The sequence below is a fragment of the Schistocerca cancellata genome, chromosome 4 (assembly GCF_023864275.1).
Source record: "Schistocerca cancellata isolate TAMUIC-IGC-003103 chromosome 4, iqSchCanc2.1, whole genome shotgun sequence".
NCBI lineage: Eukaryota > Metazoa > Arthropoda > Insecta > Orthoptera > Acrididae > Schistocerca > Schistocerca cancellata.
Window position 1 is genome coordinate 137,735,284 of NC_064629.1, and position 18,021 is coordinate 137,753,304.

The 18,021-nt window shown below is 37.9% G+C and overlaps 1 protein-coding gene across 1 annotated transcript in view; it reads right to left on the bottom strand.

Annotated features, from left to right (window-relative positions):
- LOC126183554 (MAP kinase-activated protein kinase 2) overlaps nt 1–17,724 on the bottom strand; it is a 94,406-nt gene extending 76,682 nt beyond the window's left edge. The window contains exons 1-2 of the mRNA XM_049925632.1: nt 17,270–17,724; nt 7,632–7,771 (exon numbers count right to left, since the gene is read on the bottom strand). Coding sequence (XP_049781589.1) covers nt 7,632–7,771; nt 17,270–17,419 — 290 coding nt within the window. The 5' untranslated portion in view covers nt 17,420–17,724. The remainder of the gene's footprint in view (nt 1–7,631; nt 7,772–17,269) is intronic.
- Nucleotides 17,725–18,021: the final 297 nt, after the last annotated feature.

Below are 18,021 nucleotides of genomic sequence, written 5' to 3' on the forward strand. Positions count from 1 at the left end.
ACTCTACTTTGTCTGGCAGTTGACAATTTCTTCATGGAGGATTTAGAATGACAGGCACTGGGCGTGCCACCATATAGACCCAAGGTGTGGTACGGGTATGTTGAAGACACATTTGACATCTGGAGATGTGGCGAGGAACATTTGAGACATATGAACAGTCTCCAAGTCACCATCAGATTTACTCTGGAGGTGAGAAAGAATAAACAGCTACAGTTTTTAGATGTGCCGGATATGAGAAAAAAGGAACTTTTAATAAGTTTGTATCAAGCTCAAGAGTTGCACCATCTGGGAAATGAGATGTAACACTTCAAAAGTGTTGTGACAAGCAATGGGTATTTTATCAGTTGCGTAAGAAGTGGCATGAAACCTAGCACCTGTGCAAGTAACATGCCCACCGAAGAAATGCTGAGTATGGTTTTTCTGCCATCCATCCCCAGGAGAGCAGACAGAATTGATGGTATGTTGTGTAAACACAGCATAAAGACAAACGAAGATGATCAAAGAGTGTCTCACATGAGAAAAAGAAGAAAAAGGACAAAAGGGAAACACTCGCAATGTCGGAAATATACCATATGTGGAAAAGTATGTGGGAATGACCGGACAATCCATTAATACCATGATCGTCCAACAAACAGTACTGCAGGTTCAGACAGGTGGAGAAATTGGCCATGGTACAGCATACACTGTATAGGACCGACAGAGCATACAATAAAACTCATCGACACGCAGGTTATCACTCTGGAGAAAAGCTACAATGCCCATTAGCTCAGGAATGCCATAGAAATTCACAAACATAACAGTGGAAGAAGCCTCAAGGTAAACAGATCCTGGATTCCTGTACTGCAGCAAATGACCATTGCAGGTAACATAGGGAGAAACACATTGGTAATGACCAGGGGCAGGCCCTCAGACATTGGCATGGCAGGTACATATTACCTCATGGCACATACACATTACCTCAAGTCACAAGCTTGACTCCACTCCACCACCAGCAGTGGAGGATGTATCTTCAATAATGCCAGCTACTAATGCTGACAAAATATCAGAAAAATCATTAAACATCTGTTGAAGATCCCGAGACATAAGTCAACATGCAATACGTCAAGAGGAGGCCACAAAAACCTCAACAATTTTTTTAATACATCAAACGTAATACAATACTGAAATAGTCTCAAGGCTTTTGAGGCTTTTTTCTACATCCAGAATTTTAACAGTTACCAGTGAGATACAACAGTAACACACTCCAACCCAAAAGAGCAAGTATATAATGTGACTGTCCTCCCAGTAACTATCCTCACTGCCCTTAATGCTCTTATTTACAATTATGTTTATAAATGCACTACTAATTAGTAAATTTTAACAGTTAAACGTTCATTCTTCTTTTTAAATCTTCATTTTCTAGTGAATAAATATAAATTTAGTGATAAAATAATATATAGCACATTATTGATCGCATAAAAACACTTTTATTCATAAGTGGTGATTGGGTTCGACTTTATGTGGATAATCTTCAGACAGTACACTGTAATTTAGAGCGCAATGGAATAGGGGCAAACATTTAATGTAATTAACATTAAATTAAACATAAATTATACGACGTTATGCCCAGTACAGCATTCAGCCAGAAAAACTGATAATAGGTGGATCACGAAGGGTATAAGAATATCATGCAAGACTAAGATATCACTCTATGAGCAGAGCATTAAAACACATGATGCAAATGTCCACAATTATTTCAAATATTACAAGAAGATGCTTCGTAAAGTAATATCTGAAGCAAAATGACTAGCAAATAAAGCATACATAAATGAGTCTAATAACAAATGTAAAGCAATGTGTGATATTGTCAGAAAAACTTTAGGAACTGACATCAAACAAAAAACATCGGAATATCTTCAGCACAATGGCCAACAAATAACGGACATCAAACAAATCTGTCATACATTTAACAAACACTTTTCAGGAATAGCTAACAGCCAATCATTTGGTCGCTCTTCACCAACAAAATCCTATCCTCCAAAAGGTATTAGATCTGACAAATCAATTTTTCTAATACCTGCAACTTTGAAAGAGGTTCTGCTAACTATTAGGAATATGAAAAGTTCCCTCTCATCTGGCCTTGATGGTCTACCTGCCTATGTAATAAAACAGATTGCCAATGAAATAATACAACCACTCTGCAACATAATCAACTGCTTAATGAATACTGGCATTTTCCCTCAAACTCTCAAAACCTCCAAGATTGTTACCTTTCTTGTGTAACAGAACTAACATGAAGTCAACAACTACCGACCCATATCCCTTCTCCCAACTGTGTCCAAAATAATTGAAAAAATTGTATATACCCATATAATGTCCTTTCTTGTAAACAACTCTACATCTACATTTATACTCCGCAAGCCACCCAACAGTGTGTGGCGGAGGGCACTTTACGTGCCACTGTCATTACCTCCCTTTCCTGTTCCAGCCGCGTATGGTTCGCGGGAAAAACGACTGTCTGAAAGCCTCCGTGCGCGCTCTAATCTCTCTAATTTTACATTCGTGATCTCCTCGGGAGGTATAAGGAGGAGGAAGCATTCGATACCTCATCCAGAAACGCACCCTCTCGAAACCTGGCGAGCAAGCTACACCGCGATGCAGAGCGCCTCTCTTGCAGAGTCTGCCACTTAAGTTTGTTAAACATCTCCGTAACGCTATCACGGTTACAAATAACCCTGTGACGAAACGCGCCGCTCTTCTTTGGATCTTCTCTATCTCCTCCGTCAACCCGATCTGGTACGGATCCCACACTGATGAGCAATACTCAAGTATAGGTCGAACGAGTGTTTTGTAAGCCACCTCCTTTGTTGATGGACTACATTTTCTAAGGACTCTCCCAATGAATCTCAACCTGGTACCCGCCTTACCAACAATTAATTTTATATGATCATTCCACTTCAAATCGTTCCGCACGCATACTCCCAGATATTTCACAGAAGTAACTGCTACCAGTGTTTGTTCCGCTATCATATAATCATACAATAAAGGATCCTTCTTTCTATGTATTCGCAATACATTACATTTGTCTATGTTAAGGGTCAGTTGCCACTCCCTGCACCAAGTGCCTATCTGCTGCAGATCTTCCTGCATTTCGCTACGATTTTCTAATGCTGCAACTTCTCTGTATATTACAGCATCATCCGCGAAAAGCCGCATGGAACTTCGGACACTATCTACTAGGTCATTTATATATATATTGTGAAAAGCAATGGTCCCATAAAACTCCCCTGTGGCACGCCAGAGGTTACTTTAACGTCTGTAGACATCTCTCAAATGAAATAATACAACCACTCTGCAACATAATCAACTGCTCAATGAATACTGGCATTTTCCCTCAAACTCTCAAAACCTCCCTACTAACTCCATAAAAATAAATCAATCAATGAGGCTCTCTTTTTGTTTACTGATGAGATAATAGAAGCATTTAATGAAAAACATTATGCTTCTGGACTTTTTATTGATCTGACAAAAGCATTTGATCTAGTCAACCACACACTACTACTCCGCACACTGGATGCATATGGTATAAGAGTCTGTAATGACTGGTTCCAGTCATATCTATCAAACAGAGGGCAGCTGGTAGAAATAGCAACAAATGACGAAAGAACAGCCCATTCAGATACAATACCAGTCACATCAGGGGTCCCACAGGGTTCAACCGTAGGCCCTCTCCTCTTCCTTAGCTTCATTAATGACCTCCCAGAACGCCTACCCTCAACAGTACCCATGTTATTCGCCAATGATACAAACCTCCACTCTTGCAACATTTCTCCACACCAGGTTAGAGCTGACCTAGTTGACAGCAGTGAAAGGCTCCCATACTGCCTCTATGAAAACAAACTCCTACTTAATATGGAAAAACTACTCATTTGGTCTTCTGCCCATCAAACAACCATACAACACATATGGAACCACTAATTATGGACAAGAAAGTTATTGAACAAGTCAGGGAGACTAAATTCTTAGGTCTCTGGATAGATTACACACTACAGTGGAATATCCACAGAGAGAAACTACTGTGTAAATTGAGTAGCCTGTGCTATGCCTTCAGAATTCTTAGCCAAAGCTGTGATGTTAAAACTGTATACTTTTCACTAGTGAACTCAGTCCTCTCATATGGCATTCCATTCTGGGGGGCAATATATAGGAAAATATACGTTATGCAAAAGTGAATTGTCAAGGTCATGTTAAGATTGCCACTGCAAACACCTACCAAACCAATCTTTAAAGAACTCTGAATATTACCTGCACCATCTCCTAGAGACTGTTTCATTTGTCAGTAAGAATCTTCATCTCTTCAAAACAAATAATGACATTCATGATGATGACACCCGCGGTGTAAGCAACATTCATCTAGATAATCAGAGACTCAGTAAATGCCATCATGGTGAGAGGCAAATAGGCAGCATACTTTACAATAAATTACCTTGCTCAGTCAAGAATAATAAAAACTTTTTCAGGAAGAAAGTTAACAGTATATTGCTCCAGCATTGTTTTTATTCTGTTGCTGAATTTATGGAGACCAATATATGTCATGTGTAGCTTTAATTTAGTCTAATATGTCAATCTCGAATGACTGTAATGTAGATACGTATTTTATGTATTCTGTCATATAGTCAATGTAAAAAAAAAGTATTATGCTTCAACGATTCATTGCTGTAACTTGTATCCCATGTCATGAACATGATTTTGTGGATAAATAAAATAAAAAAATTAAATAAATATGTGGAGATAATGGTACGGAATGGGAACTGTAGATAAAACCCACTGATGTCAACTGCTTACTACGTGGCTGTGTCACGGAGTTAAGCAGCTGAAGCCTCATCTCTTACCCATCGCCCTATGACATCTTTAGCCAATGGAATACAACGTACATCATACATCATGAATATAAACCTATGCTGGGTATAATCACAAGTTATATCTAAGTAACAATTGATATGTTATACATTTAAAATTTTACATAATGTACCATTCAAATGGTTCAAATGGCTCTGAGCACTATGGGACTCTGAGGTCATCAGCCCCTAGAACTTAGAACTAGTTAAACCTAACTAACCTAAGGACATCACACACATCTATGCCCGAGGTAGGATTCAAACCTGCAACCATAGTGGTCGCGTGGTTCCAGACTGAAGCGCCTAGATTAAAAAATCTAATTGACCAACCAATGGCATCATGTTACTAGACTGCCCTCTGCAGGACTGTGTACACCAAAGATGGGCCGCGAGGGGTACCCACACAGTCAGCATTCAACATCAGTGTGGTATCCACAGTTCCTGCTTTGTGCCACCGTCTCTACATCACTGGGTGTGACATTACGTAATTTATGTTTAACTTAATGTTCATTACATTAAATGTTTCTCTCTTCTCAGTTGTATTCTTAAGTACAGAGTATGGTCTGAAGATGATCCACATCAGTTTGAAACCAGTCACCATATATGAATAAAAGTGTTTTTATGCGATCACGGCTGTTATATATAATATTTTATTACTATTTCATTGAGATCACTGCTATTCCAAACATATTTACAAAGATTTCATGAAAATTTACTTCCCAAAATAGTAACCAAATGATGGAATAATTTGGCTATGAATTACACCCAGTAATAGTTTCTAAAAATCTCAAACCTAGAAAATAGGTGTATCTATAGTAAGTTTAAAAAGTGCATCATCAATTCGGTAAGCACTAATCTATCTTCAACACATGTTATAATTAGTTTTGTAATGTGGGACCTCTGTTACATTCAATTTTAGCTTCCTATTCCTGTCATTACTGTGCATCTTTGCTTCCTTTCAATACTGAGCTCTAAGAGCCTTTCCTTGTCTTCCTGTTCTTTCCCCACAATGTAACATGTATAACTTTTCATCTTATTGTTCTTTCATTTCATCTTTAACTGCTACGTCCATAAGGTATGAACAGGATGATCCAAGCCTTTAGTGTAGAGGATCCTAAACTGAGTACTTTGATATTAGGAACTAACAGACAGAAAGGAATATTTAGACTGCCCGGTCACATTAATGTGACCATGACATCCAGTTGCAGTACTGGCATGCAAATTCCACCAATTGTTGCTGAACCACGTGCCTGCTGCAGAGGCTCATATGCATTGACATTCGCTGAACAGTCATTGAAGAGTAAGTACTGTTGCTAGTTCCTTAGTTCATCTGGGCAGTTAGTTGCTGAACAGCTGCATGTCTATTCGCCAGTACACATCTCCGCAGCTGTTGTTCACCCCCGCCATCTATGGCCCACTGGGCACCACAGTGCCAGATTTGGATAGCACCATTTTGACATGCAAGGTATACTTCAACCATGGCAGCACACTAACAGTTCATAGACTTATTCGTTTAGGAAATGCTTCCGCCCTTGGTCTGAAAGCCAACAATCATGCTCTTTTGGACATCAGATAAGTCACTCTGTTTATGAATTACAACAACAGCTGAAATTGTTTTCCACATCCCTTTGACACGCTTCATTTACCCTCAACTTTTAGTGCTGCCGTCTGCCATTTGATTGGTTACTGCACACTGATGTCTAACGTAGGGACTGGTCATATTAATGTAAATGGACTGGACTGCAGTTCTTTTTCTGACAAACAATTTGCAACTTACAGCAATACAATGACCATGAATCTCACTCAATGCATGCATCACAAAATAATCTATTGACAGAACTAAACTGTGTATTTAAAATCATATGGCCTCATTGGTTGCACAGGTTGTTAATGATGAAGTTGCAAATAATGCACCACCAGCACTTTCTAAACAGTATTGTTCAAAATATGCATTTTGCATTAAAGTTGATAGGTGCATACTGGTGAATTTCCTCTCGCATTGTCAAGTAACATTCTAGTGTGCAAATAATTTCTTTGTTGAGAAACTTGGCCCACTTCCTGTGACATGAAAAACCCAATTTCTATTCACAGTGATGGACTTTTTACAGTTACAATGATGCCAGTTGAGAAACTTTTATCTGTACATTTGCCCGTCTTTCTGTGCATTACACACAGCTACATCATACATTAAATGCCTGTCTACAACTTCTTGTAATGAGAAACACTCCATCTTCAAAAGCCAGTCATGAACTGACAACAATAGTAAAATCAGTACCACCAGTGTTGATGCAGAAGGCAGTTGTTTGTTACAAAATATAAGCAGTTTATAAACGTGTGATCCATGCACGTTGCTAGTCTAGACAGCATATTGCCTAAAAATTCATTTCTAAGAATTTATTTATTGTAAGTAATGATCTGTCATCCTCTGCAGATATGAGAGGTTTTGAACGGTAGTGCTGTTGACAAGATGACTCTTACATACGCTGTTATTTATATATATTTGACGATGCTGGTGCTGATTTTGCGTTTAACATTAGACGATGCCACTATGGCTGCAGTGCATTAGGATATGCTTTTATAAAACAGATCTGAAGATGGTCATTATAGACCAAAACCGGTAGTATGATGACAAAAAAATTTGTGACCATAGATGTAAAGTAAAGGAAATTTAAATGTTAAGAAGTTTCTCTATTTGTGAGATAACAAAGAAACAGCAGTGGAGAGTAACAAAACAATTTCAGCAGACAGACTCACCACTCCATAACAACAAGAAGGCACTTGTTTCCACTGTAACTGTTCTCATAAACATCAATTATATGCACAATATGCCGACAGTTGCTGGCCCTCCAATGCAAATCAACCTCCCGCCTTGCCTTCGTATTGTCATGCAGCACCTTTAACAAAAAAATAAGTAAGCAAATAAATAAAAACATACACTTCCCTACAGTAAAAACAAAATTTCACCATTTTTCCAAGAAATTTTACTTCAAAGCATGGCAGTACCACATGCTTGGCCTGAAATTTATGGCATTTGCAGATAGCAAAAATAAATTTGTTTAACATATGAGACAGAAGCTTCTCAATACATATTTGATATATGAATGTAAGTTTAAGTCCGAAATAACTATTCAGCAAACTTTCCCTATGACAACATAATCAGTTCCACTATACCACAAAGCCATAATACATTCCTATAACAGCAAGGGAAAAAAACTGTCTGGACATGAATGCACCGACCTGTGTGTGTGTGTGTGTGTGTGTGTGTGTGTGTGTGTGTGTGTGTGTGTGTGTGTGTTTTCAATAAAATGAGTTATTTGTCCATCATACAAATCTTTCCACAAATCTTATCAATTTTCATACTGCCAGTGTACAGCAAGTAACGCGGTATGAAATATTACAATTTTCCCAAATGGATGTGGTAGTGAAAGAGCAGCTTAGGGTTGTTAGGGAGACGGCTGTCAACTAGCAAGTGGCCAGAGCAGCAGAAGACACTTGGATAGCTACCGACAAGAAAATATTTGGGCTAATATTTTTGGAGCCTTCTATTTAGAGTGGGAAAGAAGCACAGCTACAAAGGAGCTCCTAGACTAACAGTGAGCAACGAGGAGTGTTCCCACACAAATTCTGAAAGAAAACTGTGCACCGAAGGAGGGGTGTGGTTATCCAACTCGTCAAAGTTGTCTAAAAATAAAAGTATTTATGTTAACAAAAACAAGTACGCATGTAGCTCAGCAACAAGAATCAAAATGATCAGTACAATTAAAAAGGGCTAAGTAAGCTAAGCCTGAAGGACTACATGAGATAAAAATGTGGGCAGCCAATCTGATCTTTTGTGATATCATACAATGCAGAAGACCAGGTAAGAAGCAGTGCTAAATAAAAGCAACCATTAAAAAGTAGTAAGACAGTGTCAGGTTGGTGAGGTATGCTGACCAGAAACAAACCCCCTCCCCTCGACTAGTCCTGGTGCAGGAATTGAGCTTCTGCACCCAAGAAGCAGTCCCCTAATCAATGTAGAATACTATGCTTGCCTCAAAATGGTAAAAAACAGTTGATGAGCCCATAGTGAAAAACTTCAAATGAGAACCTACTCTCTCAGATAAAATGCAAAACCAGATTCATCATTTGGATGTAGTCATCTAACAGCAGAGGCAATGAATCCTAAAGTTTCAGTGTCTGCTGAAAAGCAAGGAAGTTGAGGCACTCTTAACGGGACATGAGCCACTATCATCTCACCTGAAGGCATGTGTGCCCTCTTGCTTGGTTCATCACCTGTACAGTTCTTAAGAGTGTTTTTGCAGGTTAGGAAATTTTTGTGAGGTCAAGTGCATAGGCACACCAAGACTGATGGTACCACAGCTTCCAAAGTCCATTAATGGCTATCAGATTAAGGCTCACACTTAACATGGGCCCCTGTGAGACTATTCTCCTGTGCACGAAGTATGCCGTTGAACGGACCGACTGATAACAATGCACAACAACTTAAGAGAGAAAATTCCAATTAAAAATCTGGAAAGATGAAAGGAAGGTTAGAGTTCAAAGTCCTGCCAACAGCAAGGCCACTGGAGACTGAACGCAAGCTTAGATTATAAAAGGATGGGGAAGGAAACCAGCCATGCCCTTTCCAAAGGCCTGGAGCAATTTAGGGAAATCATAAAACACCTAAATCACAGAGTGCTGAGGAGTTCTCATTCATAGAAAGGAGTATTATATCATTAGAGCTGTTGTGCAGGAATGGAAGATGGAGGGGTAGCTGCCTAATGCCCATTTCGGATGTTCGAGTGCAGTGTGCCACAAAGTGTTCTGTAAAACTGTCAGCATGAACTTTGCCTGCTCAAAGGATACTACAAATACTGATTGCTAGTTGATAGCCAAAGATACAACATAATCTGACTCATCTATTTACAAAAAATAAAGAAGGGCATTGCTCTCTATGGTAGCAACATATCTTTCCCAACATTCCTTCTTTGATACTGTATGAGAGTGAGTTAATGTGCCCGAGCACAGTATCTTTTAAAAGCAATGAACTTATATAGAGATGGGTGGCACTTCTGTCACTGGAACACCGATCTGCTATCTCTGATTGCTTCGGCATTTTCCCGACTCCTCCATGGGACTAGCATCCAACGAGGTGCTCCCAAGGAAAGTGGGGGACATTAATTCTACGGTGAACACTCGGTCAGCTAACAGTGTTGGGGGAGGACATGAAAATCATGAAATGATCACTCTTGCATAGGTCTTTGTGTATCCCCTACTGTGACAATGTACACGCCCAGAGATACAAATCAAGAGATTGATGACAGAATTTGTTTCATGTGCCACACAAAAATTAGTTAGGAGTGCTGCTGTTGCACAAACTTAAGTGAATATCTGTAATAACTTGTTCTGTAAGAGTGCCTTGATCAGGTGTTTTACCATTACCCCAAGACTGGGTTGTGGGCACTGAAATCACCCAGGAGGAAGAAATGCTGAAGATAGCTAACAGATCGGCTAGCTATCTCTTGATATGTCATCTCCCTATCTGGAGGATGAGAGAGATTACAGAGAGTAAAATCAATAGCTGTCTGTGTGTGTGTGTGAACAGCCACAGCCTCTAATGTTGTACTGAGTGGTGCTTTACACTAAAAGTACCTGCATGTGTAAGTGTAAAGATACCACCTGATGCTCATTCTGGACCAGCTCTATTTTTGAAATAGGTACAGTGATGATGTAGGGTAATGGAATATAATTCAAGGAACAGTTTCCAGAGGGGCACAATATTTCTGGGCATAATGATAGTAGCTGTCCAAGTTCTCCTAGGTTGTGAAATTAATCATTAAAGTTTAACTGGATGATGCCTGTAGATGTACCCAGGAGTGGATTAGATGGGATGGTATAGGACTGAACTGACAGGTTTAAGGGACCAAATTACTGTTTCATCGATCCCTCCACTCTGCGAATGTCAAATCGTTAAAATTATTCTAAAAATTAGATGGAAGGACAAAACAACCATTATGTTTGTATGGAATTGAAAAAAATGGAAGGAGGGTATGAAATCATCCATAAAGGATAGGTAAAGTACTGTAAGATGGGAGAAGTATGCAAGGAGACAACAGCTGAATATTTTCTGTGGCATTTCAAGTAGCAAGAGGCACACCTTCTATGTCAGATCAGTGTCATTAGAAAAGACTGTTGAGATAGGTAGGTCAATAAAATGGCAGGTGTAAATAAGGCAACACCTTTAGATTAAAACTATGAGAGATGTCGAGGTATAAACAAATTAAAAGATGGGCTCAGATCAACACACAAGGGGCCCCTCTTCAGACTTGAATGCCGTGGGAGGTGATTTCTCATCCTGGCTAAGGGGCCATACTGTAGGTCTTCAAACAGGTTATACAAGCCATACTTACAGATATGGTGAAATATTAGGCAGCAGCTTTGACTTCATCAGCTTAAATTGACGGTAATAAGTCAGTCAGCTTTAGTGCTTTGCCTTATCACAGTGAGAGTGAGGCACTATTAAAATGTGTGCCACTGATAGAAGGGCACAACAACTACAGTAAGGTGGGGCATCTTGTTTAAGAACATGTTCATGAGTCAGACTTAATGTAGACAATGCGGAGACAGCACAAAACTGTAGTTACCTGGCATGACATTACACATCATGACAACCATGCAGTTGTAGAATCTTGTGAAGAATGCTCTCATGGACAACATGTGCCACTCCTAGTACTCCTTTTCCCTTTATTAATTCACACTGTGATTCCCACCTCAGTCTCTTAAAAAATCAAGCTATACATAAAAGGATGGCATAGCTACCACGAGGCAGAAACTTCCTGGCAGATTAAAACTGTGTGCCAGACCGAGACTAACTCATACAAATAATATAGCAACATCCAACTCCCTAATATCGCGAGAAAGGTGAGAAGAAGTTTTGAAGATACGTGAGACTAAAAAAAAAAGTTTCAGAAATTCTCTAGCATGCTCAGAAATCACTTTCCCTCTCAAAACACAAGTAATACGATGCACTAACTCCAAAAGCATCAAAAGCATACCCCTCTATTTAACAGTTACAAAAGAAGAAGCTAATTGTAAGTTCATAAAAGAGTCATCAAAGAAATGCCAAGCAGTCTGGAAAGTAGTAAAGAAGGAATAAAATAAAGTGTCCTCTAAAATGGAAAACATCACTCTGAACCATGAGAGCAAGAGTTACTGATGCTCAACATATTGCAAATTTTTGCTGTGCAGATATCATAAACAATTTAATAGTCCATGACAGTACACTCCGATCCCTCTTTAATCTATATTTGCAAAACAACTCCACGTGAAATCATCAGTGCTGCAACAATCTTAGAAAATTTCATCAGGAATTGACAGTATTCCAGTTTAGCCCTACATCATACAGCAATGTATTGCAAACATTTCAATGGCTTCTCAACAGATCTTTTCTGGCAGGCACACTTCTAAACTGCCTAAAAGCCACTAAATGGTCTTTACTCCTAAAAAGGAGAGAAATCAAATATGGAAAACTATAGACCAGGTGCCTTATTATCAGGCTTTACTATGGTTAAATTTTACTTACATCAGCAGCGGCATAGGGTGCTCATGTCAGCAAAAACCATAGAATGCTGTGAATTGTTTGATATTGGTGTTAATTGGTTGATAGTACACAAACTTGTACATTTTCATGTCACTCTCCATATTAATGCAATTTTTTCTGGGGATAATTAATATACTGAGTTGGCAAGGATACATAAAAGGACCTGTCAACCACTGAACAGGAACAGTATTAATTATTTACTTCATGGTCAACATGAAAGACTATTCCCCTGATTCTATATGGTTGCATTTTTCCAGCATTCAATGGTCATTGTCAACATTAGCATACTACACTGTCACTGCTGTTTTTAGTAAAATCAAAAACTAATGTTTGTCAGGTTAATGAAATTTTAAGAGGACAACAAAATTCTCTACTCAGCATGGCCTTCGAAAAAATAAACTCTCAACTAGCGCCATCACCAATTTTACACAAAATGCCCTAAAAACAGAGGACAAAGAATTAATGCCACTGACATATTTTTAATTAAACGGAAATACGGAAGTGTCCGATCCAACCCGTCGGTTTTGACCCATGACGTCACAAATATGGCGGAAACGACCATAAACGACAATTCCAATATGGAGGATATAAAAACGTTGCATACGTATCACAAAGACGAAAATACATAGAAAAACAACACACACAAAGGTTTCACAAGAACAATCTGCTAACATTGATAGCAAACAAAGATAATAATACACAAGTGGTACTCAAGGCCAGGCAGGGGGGGGCTGCGCCCCCCCCCCCCCCTGACCCACCCCCCGCCGAAAAAAAAACTCCCAACCTAACCTCGTATTCAGGGCTACGCTACAGATCAATGTGTAGGTCAATCAAAAGATAAAAAAAGAAACAAATAAAAAAAAAAGAAAAAACAATATTGATTCATTAGACATAACGAGTAGCGACAAAACATATAGACCATAAAGATTGAACAATCTAATGGCACACTGATAAAAGCCTCATAGACGACGTTAAAACAAAAAGTACAGTAAAAAGGTAAACTATATATTACAGGCCCTAAAACTCCTACTAAGGTAACGTCAACGAGGCAACATCTACAAACACACCACACTCACAAACCAAACTCCGCGCCGTAATGACGTCACACACCACAACACCCTTACGTCACGGGTCAAAGCCGACGCGTGAGATCGGATGTTTCTGTTGACCCAATTAAACTTACCTAAAACCTTCTACATTCTGAAACACAACATACAATTGGAAAAGCTCCAAGTGTGTGAAGTTAGAGGCACTACACTAAAATGTTCATGTCATACGTGACAAATAAAATAATGATTCATGCCATACTTGATAACTAGGAATCAGAAAATTTAATCATTCTTGGGCCGGACCAATCCTATTTACACCTTATATAAATGAGGTAGGCCTGAACACTGAGTCACAAACAAATAGGTTTTCTGCAGACAATATAAACACCTGAAGACAACTACAACCCAACTAAATTGATGGTTCAAAGGAGAATAATCTACTGGTAAAAACATTAATAAATTTCTGTTTAAAAGATGATGCAAACAACTGTGTGAAACTCCGACAAAATTATATCTTCTTTAGGGGAAAAAAAAGTTTATAGGCATTTGGTTTCAAAATGACTTCAAATGGCATCTACATACAAACTAAATAAATGGAACCTATGTAATGCTACAGTTTTTTTACTTTCTGTTAAAAAAGTTTTCGATTGTCTGAATTGCTTACGATGCCTATCTGTGCAGCATTCTGCCATACTGAATTATATTCTGGGGTAATACAAAATCTAGTTCAGTTATTTTCTCAGCTCAGATAAGATCTGTAACAGCAATGCAACATGCCTGAAACTTGTATTTTTGCAAATCTCTCGTTTAAAAGTTATCAAACCTCCCATATCCTCAAATGTATAACTAGAAATTTCTATACAAGTTAGAAATGATTTAAAACACACACAAAAAAAATTAATATCCACGTATATGATACAAGGCAACAAGAAAAGTGTCCTATCCACTACAAACATTGTGAAACAAATTTACAATAATCTTTCATGTGAGGTAAAAATTATTTCTTCTCTCTCTTTCTTTTTTTTTGTGAAACCCTAAGGGCATTCTTATTAGATCACTGCACCTGTTCAGTTGCAGAATTTTTAGAACATGTTAAATATGAGAGACTTAAAGCCAATGCAGCTACTGCAAAAGTACAAGCTTTTTTCTCTATAAAGACACACTAAACAGTAAATGTATACTATCAATGTGTGCTTCATTATCTCCAGGCATTGTTAAATGGATATTATAGTTTCATCAAGAACCTTTTTAAGTTACCCATGAACCAGGGTGATTCGGACCCCCTGAGGGTAACACTGACTCCAGGGTCAATTTCACCCTTTTCTTTCTACCTCTGAATAAACTCCTAAATCATCTTGAAAATAAAATTCATAATATAATGGAATTAGTTGATTTGAATTCACACATGTTAAAATAAAATTTAAAAAGTACTACAGTATTTTATATATATTTAGCAAATCCTATATATCTGCTTCAAATTCAATTAGGATAAACGTTCTTGCCCCAGGAGCATGGTTAATATTGTCATCATCAGGTTCTTATATGTACAAATTCACAGAATTTAATGAAGTTTACTGACCTTGTTAATGGTACAAACAATTTTAACAATTAAAAATTCACATTTCTTTAAAAGAGGGTAATGTTGACCCTCTAACCTTTTTCCCTTCAGGGTAGCATTGGCTCTCTAAATATTATTGCTGAATTTCCATTAATGCACACATACTTGCCTAAACATGGTGTAAAACTAAAGTGTAATTTATAACCAACGTTAACAAATTAAGATTTAGGCAACAACGAATTTAAACTCATAGTCTGTCTCTGTTGTATTGTGTTTACTGCAGAAGTTTTAGATTGAGATTGGTGTTTTGTTTTAACAGTAAAGAATGGAAACAATTAGCTGTAACTTCATTAGACAGTGAATTTAAAGAATAAAGCGTTACTTTCAATTAATAATGCAAATCCACAACTAAATTAACAATTGAATTGCAATACCCAGAACTTAACAAGGTCTTTAGGCACATGATTGTACCTAGATTTGGATAGCGAAATGTTGGGTGAAGTGTCTTTGTTAACTAAAAATAATGAAGAAAAATAAAGGGTGTAACCACGAGACTACGCATATCAGAAAACACAGTGACAAACCTCTTATGGGAAAAACCAATTAAGATAGGAAATACAAATGTCCTATGACTATACTAGCAAATTCTAGTGCCAATACTGCTGATTGGGAGTTTCCATTGCATATTCATATTACAGGATTTTTTTAAAAAAAGAGAGGGAGGGAGGGAGGGAGGTCCAAAATCATTCAAAAACTCATCAAATGAAAATGTGTGTACACTGTATGAAAAGTTTCAATTTGTAAGTACCAATGAGACAAAAGATCCTCAGCCTAGTTGTTTCAAGTCCTCCACAGCTAGCCTAATGAACTCTCAAAGGCCAAGGAAAATATCTTCCAAAACCACGATAACTCTTCAGCAGTCAATGAGCTTGGTGTAACACAATTGCCAGAGATGCTGGAAACTGATGAAAGTGATTTTGATCCTCCAGACAATCCTGTTGTTGAAGATTTACTGCTCGCTAAGTGTAAGTGTCAAGATCTTTTTCAAAATGTCTCTGTAATGGCGAAAGTAATTGGTGGAAAAGGAGGAAGCAAACTTTTCACCATGTATGTATTATTCAAAAAGTTGCAGCAAAAGGAAAAGGTAAGTGAGATAATGGGGCATCACTCCACTGAGCCACTGAAAACTAAATTTTTTTCCAAAAGAACATTGTATATTCATTACCCCATTCGGTAATGTGACTGACAAGCTGCCTCCGTCAAAGTTATAGCCTGATGGGTGTAGAATTCTGTTTCTAGGGATGATTCTAGTGAAAGAATTTTAATGTTCTTTTTTTTTTCAATAAGTCTTTTGTAGTGTGTTTTAAATAAAGGTGATGGGGATCATAGAATCCCTGTATGGGGGTCATACTCATACAGTACTACACTAAAATTTATCCTAGGACCATTCTGAAAGTGTCTATAATAAAACAAATCTGAGTGGTCAATGTAACCCCACGTCACAGGGTAACACTGACCCCTTTCAATTAGTTTTTTCCCTACTAATCTATGAAAATTGCAACAAACACAGTGCATTACGGGTGTTTCTACAGAAATAACGTAAAATAATAAAAAATCACCAACAACAGCAATTGATACAAGCATGATATAAACTATAAAAACATCAAAAAGGGGGTCAATCTCATCCCAGACAACGGTACGAAATGTGAGTTAGAATAATAGTTGTCTCTCAACTCCCACTTTTTCACCGGTTTCATAAGGGCTAGACAGCAGCAAAGGGCGTTATTATTTCTCTCAAGTATAAACACCAAATAAGGTTATGTACCGCCCCATCACTTACATACACTGCAACGAGCTTACTACAGGTTGAAATTTGTGTACTTAACTCCCCTCCAATTGAAAGTACATAACCTACAGTAAAATTTTACAGTAGGTTAACTAATGAAACTTAATCCACTTCCAAAAAAAGTTTGACCACAATTTGTGTCAACGCTAAGAACTGTTTCCTTCATTGCACAAGCATATCGTACGATCCTACATTGTTATTCCACATAGACGGCGTTACATGCATGAAAATTAATACTGAGTAGAAACCCAATTCATAGCACCGCAGGTAATCGTCATTATACAGTTATTTTCAATGTTTATATAGCCCTACTCGAAAGCGGTGCAAATTTACTTTTTAAACATGTAAGATGGTGCATACCTTCAAAGCATACTTTTCCCTCGTTCTCTTGTTGTAACACTGGACGACCTTCCCATTAATACCAAGACCTAACACTGTGTTGGAAATTTCATAGTCGTCTGTAATAGGGCTTGTTTTCGGCACCTTCGCCTTCACACCTACTTCATTCATGATATACTTCAACTCCTCGTTTTGAAAAAACGGCAGGAAAAATATTTTCTTTTATTCACCTCAAGAACACCACACTACTAAGAAAACAATACAAAACATTGATTCAATTCTTTAGTTCCAACATCCACTCGCTCAGCATCCTGCCAAATTATGACTCACATACGAAGATAGACGATAGCAAAGATTTTCATAACTGATGTAGCTATCTTTGTTAATCGCATATTTGATTATACTCGCTGCATTTGAAATTTAACTATATGGGAAGAACTTTGCTAACCACGTTCTCCACACCACATTTCAATATACACCGAAAATGTTGTTCTAATACTTTAAACATATTCTTGTTACTGCCACAGAAACTGTTGATACACAGATATCCTTCACACTGTAGGCTCTCCGACTTGAACATTGTTATTCGCTTATCGCAAATCATCATATGATATATGGAGGAAAGTATATCGCTTTCCTTAACGCGACTTTTTAAACAGGCAAATATAAAAACTAACAATATTCTTTGCAGGTTTACTTTATTTAATTCGCGTCCTAAGCTCCATGGGAAGAGCAAATTGTAGTAGATTACTTTGTTCCCACAGAAAATATCT